Source organism: Giraffa tippelskirchi, chromosome 12 (assembly GCF_054371585.1).
Source record: "Giraffa tippelskirchi isolate mGirTip1 chromosome 12, T2T-mGirTip1v1.2.pri, whole genome shotgun sequence".
NCBI classification, from domain to species: Eukaryota; Metazoa; Chordata; class Mammalia; order Artiodactyla; family Giraffidae; genus Giraffa; species Giraffa tippelskirchi.
This window is the reverse complement of record NC_137286.1, coordinates 91,773,387-91,785,517: the sequence shown is the minus strand read 5'-3', so window position 1 is coordinate 91,785,517 and position 12,131 is coordinate 91,773,387. Positions and strand designations below refer to the sequence as shown.

The window sequence follows — 12,131 nt, the reverse complement described above, 5'->3', positions numbered from 1 at the left end:
TATCATTCTCATCTACAGATGAGAAAATAAAATCAGGTACAAAGAGGTAATTCACTCACTTCAGGTCACAAGTTGGCTAGGAAGGAAAATGGCCTGGATAGAACCCAGAGGGTCAGGCTTTAACCATCCATTCCCATGCCTGTGGGAATTATTGTGTGTGTTGTGGAGAAGGGAGTTTCCCGAGCTGGATCTTCAACAAGGAGTTCCAGAGCAGAGTTTAGCCCAAATTGGTATACTGGAGTGAATATCCAGTAGTACAAACACAGTCGTAGAATAAGGGCAGGAACTACAAATGATTTAGCTTTGCTGGGGTGGAATCTGTGAGGCAGAAAGTGGGGGAGGGCTGTGTGTGCCTCCCTGAGGGGCAGGTGTGAGCCCCTAAGGAGTGTGAGCTTGGACACAATGGCAAGGTCAGGGTCCTGCTTGACATTGACCACTCAAGGCCATGTAAGGGCAGATTTGAGCGTCAGGAGATGGGAAAGACAAGACTTGTTAGGAGTTTGGTTTGAACCAGAACATTCATTGGTAGGAATCTGAGGATAAAATCAATTAAATTTGGTAATTGCTAGAAATGGGGGCTGAGAAAGAGGGAGGAGCCTTGACTGTCTCCCAGGTCTCCATCCTGGGCAACTCAGGCCTGAATCTCATCATCTGAGATGTGACAAGGGAGGGGGATTCCAGTCCAGGAGGCAGACAATGAGCTCAGGTTTGGAAGTACTGAATAAAAGGAACTGGGGAGCATCTAGAGAGAGGCGGCATTAACTTGCTGGGTGAGATCTGGAGTCAGGCTGTTGGTTGGGGAAAGAGACTTGGAGTAATAACACAGAGGTGGTAATTAAACCATGAGAGTTGGTGAGATCACCTGCAGAGGGATGCGTGTGAGAAGGACAGTGGGAAGAACTAACATTTCACTGGCAGATGGAGGAAGGAGTCATGGAAAAGGCAGGAGAAGCAGAGAATTCAGGAAGAGAAGCACCCTTCTGGCTATTTTTAATGGAGGAAGAATGGAACAAAAATAAACTATGATTGGGCTTCCCTGGTGGCTCTCTGATGGATTCCATCGCAAGGAGTGAAAAATAGTCAGAGGTTTGGGAACATTATCAGAAGCAACTGTGGTCAACGGGGGGCGGGGGAATGAATAGACACTGGATTGTGGGTTGAAGGATAAAAGGAACGAGCATTCGTATGGCATTAAAGCAGAAGATGAACAGGTAAGAAGATTTTTATTTCTATTTAGGATGGAAGAGACCTTAGCAAGCTGGTTAGGCAAGCTTAGCAAGAGACCTTAGCAAGCTTAGGCAAGGAGGCAAATGGAGAAGGAGCTGAAGATCAAAGAAGAGGTGGTCCAGGGGGCTGGGCCTTGAGGAGGTGGGAATGGATCTTGGGTGGGTGCCCTTCAACAAGATACTTCAACCTCTAAAGTTGGGGGAAAGGGCAGGTGTGGTCAATGGGATGAGAAGGTGCAGGGTCTTGGCTCTAAAGGTTCCAGATTGTGGATGAATCAGGTCACAAAGTGGGCTTCACTGGTGGCTCAGTGGTAAAGAATCTGCCTGCAATACAGGAGACACAGGTTTGATCCCTAGGTTGGGAAGATCCCCTGGAGGAAGGCATGGCAACCCACTCCTGTATTCTTGCCTGGAGAATCCCCATGGACAGAGGAGCCTTGTGGGCTATAGTCCATGGAGTCGCAAAGAGTAAGACACGACCGAGCAACTAAACAAGTCACGCAGTAGGATGCATGGTCAGCAGCATGTGGGCGAGGAGCTCAGGTCCCTAATGAGGGGATATGAAGAGCCTGGTGAAGGTCTGAAATCTCCGCAAAACCAGCCAAAGCCAAGGACAAGGGAAGACGGATGAGTGCTGAGCCCTGGCTGAGGCAGCTGACCGTGAACTGGACGCGATGTTAGTCTGCACTGGTCTGTGGTGTGTCTTCAGCCTCTCTCAGCTGCCAGTAAATACATAAACACGTGCAGTTTCCTAGTCACCCTGCAGCCCTGTCCCTTTGCACGGGCCCCGCCCTGTTCACTTGGGTCTCAGGCTTCTTGCACATCACCCTGCCCACTGCAGCCCACTCTCGACTCACAGCTCTGTGACCTGGAGCTTTTTTTTTCTCTTCTCTGTGCAGAGCCCTGGAGAATCAAGGGTTTGAAATAACTGAGAGGGGTGAAATTGAAGTGAAAGGTAAAGGGAAGATGACCACATACTTTCTGATCCGAAACCTGAAGGCCTCAGAGGATGAGATTATGGGGAAACCTCAGGCTCGGCTTGATTCCAAGGGTAAGCAAGAAAGAGAAGCCTCATCAATACTCCTATTGGATGTTTTTTTCCACTAACAACTTCGGCTCTGTTTAGTGGGCTTCCCTGGTGGCTCAGTGGTAAAGAACTCGCCTGCCGATGCAGGAGATGCAGGTTTGATCCCTGGGTCAGAACGATCCCCTGAAGAAGGAAATGGCAGCCCACTCCAGTATTCTTGCCTGGTGAATCCCATGGACAGAGGAGCCTGGCGGGCTAGAGTCTATGGGGTCACAAAGAGTCACACGACTTAGTAACTGAACAACAGCAACAAACGTATTTGAGGGCCAGCCTGGGTACCATCCCGCCCACCCCCAGGCTATGACCTTTTACTCAGTCACAGCCCCTGACGAGTCATGTGACCACTGTGCCTGAATCCTCTCTTGCATCCTGGATGTTCAGATGTTTCTCAAGCTGGGCTGACGCACCCAGCCTAAAGGGTCCCTCATGCGTTCATTTTCAAGAGTCTTCCCTGTCTAAGAAAGAGGCCTGCAGCCTCTCCTGCAGCTGAGGGAGGATTTCAGAGCCTCCCTCTGCTCCTCAGCCTCCAGGGAGGCTCCAGACAGGCTTTCTCTTCACACACTGGAAGTTTCCACCTTCCCCATTGTCTGCTGGCTTCCAAAACTGGGAAGAAAGATAAAATCTGTGACTCACCTGGTTCCAGGAATGACAAGAGGGTGAGTTTAGGTTAAAACTAATCCAGTAGGCAAAGCTTCTTGAACCTCTGAAGCAAACTGGTGAAGGAAATGCATTCATTCTGATTGGAGCTAATCTTTAGTTGCTCCGGGGGCCTGCAGAGAAAAGTCTCTAAATCCACAGGTTCCCCGTTTACGTAGCTCATTTATGCTGGAGGTCACTTGGGGATGCATGAATTAGGGTTCCTATTTTTAACAGTGGGGTTATACCAATGGAGAGATGGGAATTTGAGAACTTTTTCAATGGCTTTCATGACACTGTCATTCTAATACCAGCTCACCTTAGTGTGCCTGGGAACTGTGATTGATTTTGGCCACATTTTATTGCTGAAGACACTTGAGATAGAAAGATCTAAATGAAAAAGTAGAAAGAGTTTTGGTTAATAAACACCAGGAGGTGCCCTTATCCGAGTTTCTGAATTTCTAGGCTCCGGGTGCCTCACCTACCTACATCGCCTGTCCTTCTCACCAGCACGTCCTCCCCGCAGGATGGAGGGCTGTACGGGATAAATAGACTAGGGGTACCTAGCTCAAACCCCAGACCACTTCTTCCCATTTTCTCTCTGTGGGGGCGCTTGAGCTGGAAATTTGAGAAACAGGATTCTAGTACCTGGTCTGGGCCAGTAGAATCCAACCCACTTTCAGTTCTGAGCCTGAAACAAAACAGAAGTGAGTAAGGGTCTCTTGGTTGCAGATCTCACGATGGACCCTGAGAAAGAGGAGGAAGAGAGGATGTGAAAAGAGGGGAGGGGACAGCCCCTCCCAGACCCCAAACAGTGTGCAGGTGTAAAACGGGAAAAGGCACTCTGGGCTTAGGTGGTGCCCAGACATGGCTTGTGATAGAGGAAAGTCACCCCTTCCTCTAGGTGAATGCCAGCCCCCAGCCGAGCCCCTGGTTAGGAATCTCTGTACAGAGAAACACAACCCTGTGTGTGGAATCCAGAAGCAGGGGAATCTCCACCTCTTTTAATTTTCATGCTTCTCTGTATCTTCCTCACCTTCTCCCCCCCGCCGATCAGCCTAGGATTTCTGATGCTGAGCCTTGGTTGTCAGGCTCTGGGGTGTCTGCCCGTCCTATCCCCACCAGAAACAGGAAGACTGGGATCCCTCAGGAAAGACCCCATGCTGACACTGCTCAGGGTCTGGGGGGACTCGAGAATGTGACCCCTGAACGTCTAGGGGCTGTGGGAGTTCCCCCCTCATGGCCAGATAGGGTTGGACTGGAGGCGTCTCCAGTGTGCAGTGGGGGAGGGGTCTGGGCACCCTCCGTGTCCTGTGTGTGTGTGTGTGTGTGTGTGTGTGTGTGTGTGTGTGTGTAGGAGGGGTCCCCAGGGGCTCAAAGAAAGGCCCCATCTTGACCTGAACTCACAGCCTTTTCTCTTCATGCCTTTTTGTGCAGAAGCAAGTGATCAGGAAAGTTGAGATGGCAAGACTCTAGCTGTCCTGAGGTATGCGGACAGCTTGCAGCTGCCCAAGGGTGACGTGGCCCGTGGTGAGTACCCCAGATGGCTTCAGAGACTCCCAGACTGCACTGGGCCAGAGGCCCAGCTCCCGGGGGAGGGGAAAGGGCCAGAGAGGGGCCCTTGGCAAGATGCTTCTGATGGTTGATCTCTGTGTTTTGAGCAAGCTTTTCTCTATGCTCCCCACCCCACCCACCTCCCCATCCCAAGTGTCCCAAGTAGGGGCCCCCTCCTTCTGAGAGGGCCCTTGCTGCCCTCCTCCAAAAGAAGCTCTAATACTCAGAAAAGCTTATTAGTCCCCGTGAACCCACAAAATGAGGTTTCTCCGGACGTGGTGCCCTCCATACAAGTCACGTGATATGTCAGTCACATGGCTAATCCCCTAAGAGGTGGGAAGCTTGAATTTCAGAATGGTTATATGATTTATAGAAGGTTCTACAACCAGTGAGTGGGTGAAGCTGGACTGGCCCCTCAGGCTGTCTGTCTGGGGCAGACCACGGGCGCCCTCCTGTAGGAATGGACACAGTCGAGGCCCCCAAGCGCAGGCAGCTGCACCTGGTCTTCTCGGCTTCAGGACGGCCATGTTTCTGTCGGATCCTCTGGGCCCCATGTGAATGGATTTCTGATTGTTGGGTGTGATTAGCAGAGGTGTGGACAAGGAACGGCCCCCATGCTGTGGGTGAATGGGAAACGGTGCCGTGTGAGCCAGAGGCTCGGAGAAATGAAGACCAAGCCTTTGGAGCTGTGGGTGGGCCTACCTCGAGCCACCTAAACCCAGACCTACTGAATTCCACGGAAAGTATTTTGAACAGCTTCTGCAGGCACCCTGAGTTCAAGTTCACCAGGCTTCTTCCTTGTCTCTGATGGTGGTTGTTCTTGATCAGCCACTAAGTCGACTCTTTGCAACCCTTGCAGCACACCAGGTTCCCCTGTCCTTCACTATTTGAGCTTGCTCAAATTCATGTCCATAGAGTCGGTGATGGCATCTGCCCATCTCATCCTCTGTCATCCCCTTTTCCTCCTGCCTTCAATCTTTCCCAGCATCAGGGTCTTTTCCAGTGAATCGGGTCTTCGCATCAGGTGGCTGAAGTTTTGGAGCTTCAGCATCAGTCCTTCCAATGAATATTCAGGTTGATTTCCTTTACGATGGACTGGTTTGATCTCTTTGCTGTTCAAGGAACTCTCAAAAGTCTTCTTTAGCACAATTCAAAAGCATAGTCATCTCAGATGGTTGGCAGCAAACAAAATAAAATTCTGCCTTGAGGGATTGGTGTCACCGCCCCCAGGGCCTGCCTTTTCCTTTTCATCCTGGTGGAGGTCGCAGTTCTCCTGGGTTTCCCCTACATCTGATAACATCCTGCTTAGCTCTGAGATGGGTGAGGGCTGCCCCCCCCCTCTAGCTCCAAACCCGGGCTCCTCTGTGGGCGTCATCACGGGGAAGGGCTTCTGTCAGGAACCACCCATCTGTCAGGACTCCCTCTGAAGGTCAGGCTGTTGGGCCTCGCTCCCTCAGAGACCCCTCTGTTCCCCAATCTCAGGACCCCAGTCGAGGCTCTCCTCACTGATCACGTCTGGTCTGCGTCAAATGTGGGACTGCTCTTCGGTGGCTCACATTTCCCTCTCTCTGGGCTCTGAGCCCCCTTCCCCTCTCTCCCCTGTGAAAACCCTGGCTCCTGAAGACCCTCTCAGGGCCTGGTCAGCCCCCCTGGGGCTGCAGAGGTGAGGAGCTGCCTCCCCAGAGTCCCGAGGGCAGCTGAGAGGTGACGCCCGCCCATCCCCAGCCTCGGTGACCCCCTGGGTTTGGGTGGGGAGTGGGGCAGTCAGTGCAGGAGACGCTTCAGCAGGACCCAGGCCGGCAGGCTGCGCCCAGGACCTCATTTCCTCATTTGCACGTCAATGACATGCTTTTCTCCCCCTTTGCTTTCGGTATTTGGGTGTTAGATGCGTCAGTGGAGAGACTCCCCAGAGCAATTAAACGGGAGTATTGAGCCGAGCCGGAGAGAAAATCTTGTGTATTTGACTCGGAGATTTAAGCAACCACCTTTCAGTATTGACTGAAAAATTGGCCTTCCAGCTGCCCCTGCTGGCAGGCTCTTCTGGCATCCCTTCAGACCTCTGTTAATGTGTTTTTCAAATTTCAGCTTGCTTCAACTTGTCTCCAAGCTGATTCTCCCGACGATTATTATAATGGGTTCCAGGCTGACCCGCATACGGTGCTCAGGCAGGGAGCCCAGGCTCCCCCATAAATCATTGGCTGAGGGTGTCCACTTGCCGGGTTCAGGGCAGGTTAAGTCAGCTCTGAGGACTCCTTACACCAATTCCTAATTGTCCTGGAGGCTTGAGTGCTGAAGGTCTCTTTCCTGACTGGGCTCTTAGCAGTCTGCCTGCTGGGGAGTCTGCCCTCACATTTAACATATTCCTTCCCGATGGGAAGAACTTTCCACCATACACAAACCCTCCACCCTCTATGTGTAATTCTTGGATGGGTTTGTGGTCACTTAGTTGCCAGCGTCCTTGTCCCTGGCTTTACAGAGTCTTGAGAACCCAAGGGTCTTTCCCAGACCTGTCCCATGAGCTGAGGTCCAACTGGTTTGGAGCCAGGCTGATGAATGTGGGCCCTTATTCTTGGTTCCAAGGCTTTTCAGCAGCTTTTCTGAGGCCTTCATAAGCACGGCTGTCACCTTCTCCTGACCCCTTCTGCTGGGGGCTGATGAACAGGCACAGTCATTTTTAACCTCGGACTTTCTAGAAGTTGAGCTGTTAACCCAGCAATGTTCTAAAGAAGGAAGATCCTGGGAGGTGTAAATGAACTGGCTTTCCAGGTCAGGGCTAGCCTGTAAAGTTGCTGGTTGTCAGCTTTGGTGTCACAGATCGGGGTGCAGCGTCAGAGCTGGGGGTTGGGGGGGCATCAGAGTCACCTGTGGTTGACAATGTAGGCGGCGGGGCCTTATGCCAAGTGTCTCCCCAGGTCCAGAGTGGGGTGTGTTCCACCCTTGTTTCTGTACCATCTCCCCAGGGCAGTTGGATGAGCTGCCCGGCTCCAGAACCACTGTCACAGTGGCAAGAGCATTAGCCCCTAATCACAGTTCCCAGGTCTGCTCCCAGTAACTAGCTGGGTGGCTTTGGGCCACCCTTTTTGCTTCATTTTTCTCATCTGGAGAGCAGGGGTGATAGAATGCCTGCTTTAAGAGGTTGAGGTCGCTTTGAGGAACATGTGAGATGCTGTGTATCATCTGAAAGCTGTAAAGTGCTAAAAAATAAAAAGGTCAAGGATGCCAATTCTTCATCACTTAGGGACTCTATTGTTGAGAATCCTTTCACTTAACAGATAGGTGAGTCTTGCCACAAAACTGTAAGAGGTACTACAGAGGTTAAAAAAAGAAGACTGGTCTGCGATACACAGGGAGCTTTAGATCAGCGGGTGTAGCAGAGCCCCATGGAAGTCAGAACCACTGCCCAGCGTGAGGTGTTACAGGGCCAGCAGCAAGTACAGGAGAGGCTGAGGCACAATGAGGACTTGAGAGCCTCTTGGGGAGGTGTGGGCTTCCTTGGTCGCTCAGATGGCAAAGAATCTGCCTGCAACGCAAGAGACCCAGGTTTGATCCCTGAGGTAGAAATAGCCCCTGGAGAAGGGAATGGCGACCCACTCCAGTAGTCTTGCCTGGGAAATTCCATGGACAGAGGAGCCTGGCGGGCTACAGTCCATGGGGTTGCAAAGAGTCGGACACAACTGAGTGACTAACACAACAACGACAATGTAGGGAAGGTGTAGGTGATGGCAGGAAAGGGCAGAGCAAGGATGGGGCCTCTGTTCTGATCTCTGGAGAATGCAGGGGCTTCTGGAAGCTGGAGATGTCGTTCCTCCAGGGCATGGTCTCTTTTGCTCATGGACAGACATGTAGGAAGCAATCGGGTAGGCGATACTAGACTGGCAACGACTGCTCTAAATGTGGAAGCTCCATCAAGCCCTTTTTATGAGTGGGATAAAATTCCCTCACCGATGGCGTCTCCCTCCACAAATATTCCCAGAACCCGTGGCTCCTTTCTCTTTTCACACCTATGAACACTATGGTGTGGTCAGCTTGCCTTTTCCTCAGAGCAGGTCAGTCTCATGGAACATTAACCTTGATGGAACCAAGGGGGAGATGAGATGCCCCCCACACGTGGAGACCCTGGAGAGGAAAAGCCGGGGTGGGAGGAACCGGTGGGATGGGAAGGCCAGCAAGCATCCCTGTGCTGGGAGGGACCAGGACGGGGTCCTGGGGAGACCCGATGGTGTCTGACTTCAGGCTTAAGCCAAACCCCCTCCCCTCAGTTGGGGAGAATCGGTATTGAAACCAAGATGTGGTTTCCCATATCTGATTCTGTCTAGGAAGTTAGAAACAGATGCAGAAATGCAGACAAGGAATTGTTTTCATTGCAAATGTAAGAATCCCTTCTTGTGACCCCAAGATAATCATATCCTTTATGACTCGCAGAGCACTGCCTGTAACAACCAGGCGATGACCCAAATCCCGTGTATACTCCCCAAGGCAGCGGCAGTCCCCCAAACTCCACCTCAATATCACTTCCGCACTGCCCTCCCCAGCCAAGTCCACGTTTGACAACACGGCTTGTGTGATGTTTGTTTTCTGAACAGGAAGGTTTCTTCTGCTACCATTCTTTTCATTTAATCCATTCTTAATCTACTTTGAAATGGGTTTCTGTGCTGCCTTTATTTATCTGGCCATGTTGATTTGGTTCAACTAAGGTTATTTGTTTATCCATTTACATTATAGAAGGAATATTTAACTATTATCTTTTATAACTAGAAAGGGCAGCTAAAACAAAAGCCTCTCTAATTCCATCACCAAGAGAGACGATTGTTAAAATTTTGGTGGCTATTTTCCCAGACTTGAGTGCATGAGGGTATGTGTATATGTGTGTACATATATACTTTTTCTTATAGACCTGGGATTATCACACAGAGATTGTTTTGTAAATTGGCAGGCCATGAATTTCTTTCCTTTGAACACTTAAACATTTCAAAACATTTTGAATTTATATATATAAAAAAATAATGTGCTCGAAATGGTACACTTATTTTCGCTCCCTGATGCTACACACCCAAAGCTACATTTACTTTGTATTCAACGGAAACCCCAGTTATCTTGTCCTTCTGCCGATCTGCAGCACTTCTGTGGTGACCTTGATATTCCGTGAGTTGCCTCTGAGTTTTCCAAGGACTCACCTAGTTCATTTAGGTTTGGTATTTAGATTAGAAGAGGTACACTGTAATTCTCAATTAGTCAGAACATGAAATTAATCAGGATGCTGCATTTCCTAGCTGTGCACAATAATGAGCGTTTGACTGTAGCAATGTGAGGGTCCTACGAGGCAGTCCTCGAGGGCTGTGAGCAATGGTCTCACGGGAACAAAAGATGATGGGTGAGGCTTTATCTCAAGTAAACAAGGAAATTCTTCCACCATCCGGACCCTGGAATTGGATTGGGGTAAAATGTCAAATACATACGTGCAGAGATTCCAAGAGAGTCTTGCAATCCTGTGCCGACCAATTCCCATTTGAAATTGTCAGGCAGCGTCACTCAAATTGGGCCTGTTTAGCTTTCAATAGGCGGTCTCAGCTCTCCCCATCACAGTCCTCGTTTGTCGTTTTCATCTCACTAATGATCAAGGAACTTTTCCTCAAGGAGAGAAAGGAAGAGGGGAAAACAGGTTTCATAGGCACGGGAAATGGCAGTAGAAATGGAAAAAGAGGAGGACCACAGTTAAGAAACAAGTGAGAAAAGGAGATGCGTCCAAGGATGATCAGAGAAAACTGCTGTGGATGCAAGAAAAGGAAATCAGAAGTGAAAAGCTAAGTTGTACATTTTTTTTTTTGACAAGAGAAATTAGAAGGAAGGTGTTGCATAAAGGGGAGACTAAGAGGTCTGTAAATGTTATTTCCTAGTGTTGAGTTTACTTCCAAGATTTTCTGTGAGAGGTTAAGTCATAAAATAGATTATTCATCTTGGTTACAAAAGAAATCTTGGTGCCATCTCGATGCTGGAGCACCTCAGAGACAGAGCCTGACTGCTGATAGGGAAAGAGACAGTTTTTCTTTGCTGTATTCCCTCTTTAAAAAAAAAAAAAACAACTCCAACTCCTTCTTGTTCATTTTTTATCAGGGTAACCGCTACTTTGGGTATAATTACAAAGACACAGAGTACATTCCGTGATCACAGTTCTGTTTTGTGGAGATTTACTCTTGCAGGCTCTCAGCATTTCCATGGGTTGAGTAGGAGATGCTGTACGGTCTAGGATCCCATTACAGGGGAGGCACAGGGAGAAACCAGATGGGGAGGGGTCAGCCTTTCCTGGTGCTGATGGGCAACCTGGAGGCTGTGCTACACTTAGTAGGCGATGACGCCCAAACAAAACTGAACTCAGCTTTTTCAAACACACTGTCCTTAACATTTATCCTGAATGTCTCCCCTTTTGAAAAATTCTTTTTTAAATCATACTTGGGTTTACATGTCAAAGAAAAACAATATGGCAATCAACTCTGTAATTCAAAGTGAAAGGGATAAAGGCTATGTGGAATAATAAAACTAGCAGAGAATTAGCAAAAACAAAGCAAAAATCCCACCCCATATTGGAATAATTTATTTCCAAAGACCATAAAATACTGCTGAGCAGGAGTCAGTCTTTTGCATGTGTGTGTGTGTTGGTGGGGGTGTAGTGTGGAATGGGCTGTACCACAATGCTCAAATGAACCTGTAGTTTATGACATCATCACTTAGCCAGCTCCAGTCTCAAGCCATACCTTATACAATGCTGAGTTTGAGGGGTTTATGGACCTTATCAGGTTAGCCTTGGCTTCTGCAGGAGTTAAATACTCCATATGAATCATCACTCAGAGTTGCCCCAGTGACATGGTTCTAGATCTGCCAAATTCTCACCTTCTCCTGAGCCTGAGCAAGCCTGGGGACAGGTCCAGTCACCCACATTGTTCCACATGTGTGTCATCGCTTACATTCATTAATGACCGGTTCATTAGCAAATGGAACTTGCTGTCTGATTGCTTTGTGCTGAAAATTGCCCATGGCCTTTAGACTCTAAAACCGATCCAGGTTGGGGAGGAAGGGAGACACTGACAGCCCCCAGCGGTGAAGGAAGTCGTTCATTCATCTGATAAAAGGCTGGAGACAGAAGCCCCGCCTGCATTTTCTGATTTCTAGACTATTAGAGCCTCAAATCAAATACAGGAGCCCCTCTAAATTTGAATGTCTCTGTAACAATGATGAGTGTAAAAAGAGAGAGAGAGAAAGAAAGAAATGGAAATGATGGACGACTTTAAAATCTTCAATGCGGATGTTTCCAAATGAAATTGCAGGGTGAGCAGGAGCTGCGTCTCCACCCAGCCTCCTGGTCTCCATTCCTTCTGAGTCCCGCTCCATCTCCCTCTTTGCTGAGGCTCACAGTCCCAGGTTCTTTCCCAGTACCTCCTCCATGGGCTCCTTCCCACATTTCAAAATAAGAATTGGCACCTTTGAGTGTGTGCTCTATGTGGGGCATGGTGTACTCACTTTATAGAAGGCATCTGATTGAATTACCACGACGACTCTGGGAGGAGGGTATACTTGCTGTTGTTGTTCAGTTGCTTAGTTGTGTCTGACTCTTTGCAACCCCATGGACTGCAGCA

General features: G+C 49.2%; 1 protein-coding gene across 1 annotated transcript in view; it reads left to right on the top strand.

The window, feature by feature from the left end:
* Nucleotides 1-12,131, top strand: part of LOC145528636 (guanylate cyclase soluble subunit beta-2-like) — a 72,713-nt gene that overhangs the window by 42,765 nt on the left and 17,817 nt on the right. Inside the window, 4 exon segments of the mRNA XM_081547289.1 lie at nucleotides 2,126-2,277; nucleotides 5,091-5,246; nucleotides 5,986-6,166; nucleotides 8,980-9,058. Of these exon segments, the coding sequence (XP_081403415.1) occupies nucleotides 2,126-2,277; nucleotides 5,091-5,246; nucleotides 5,986-6,166; nucleotides 8,980-9,058 (568 nt within the window).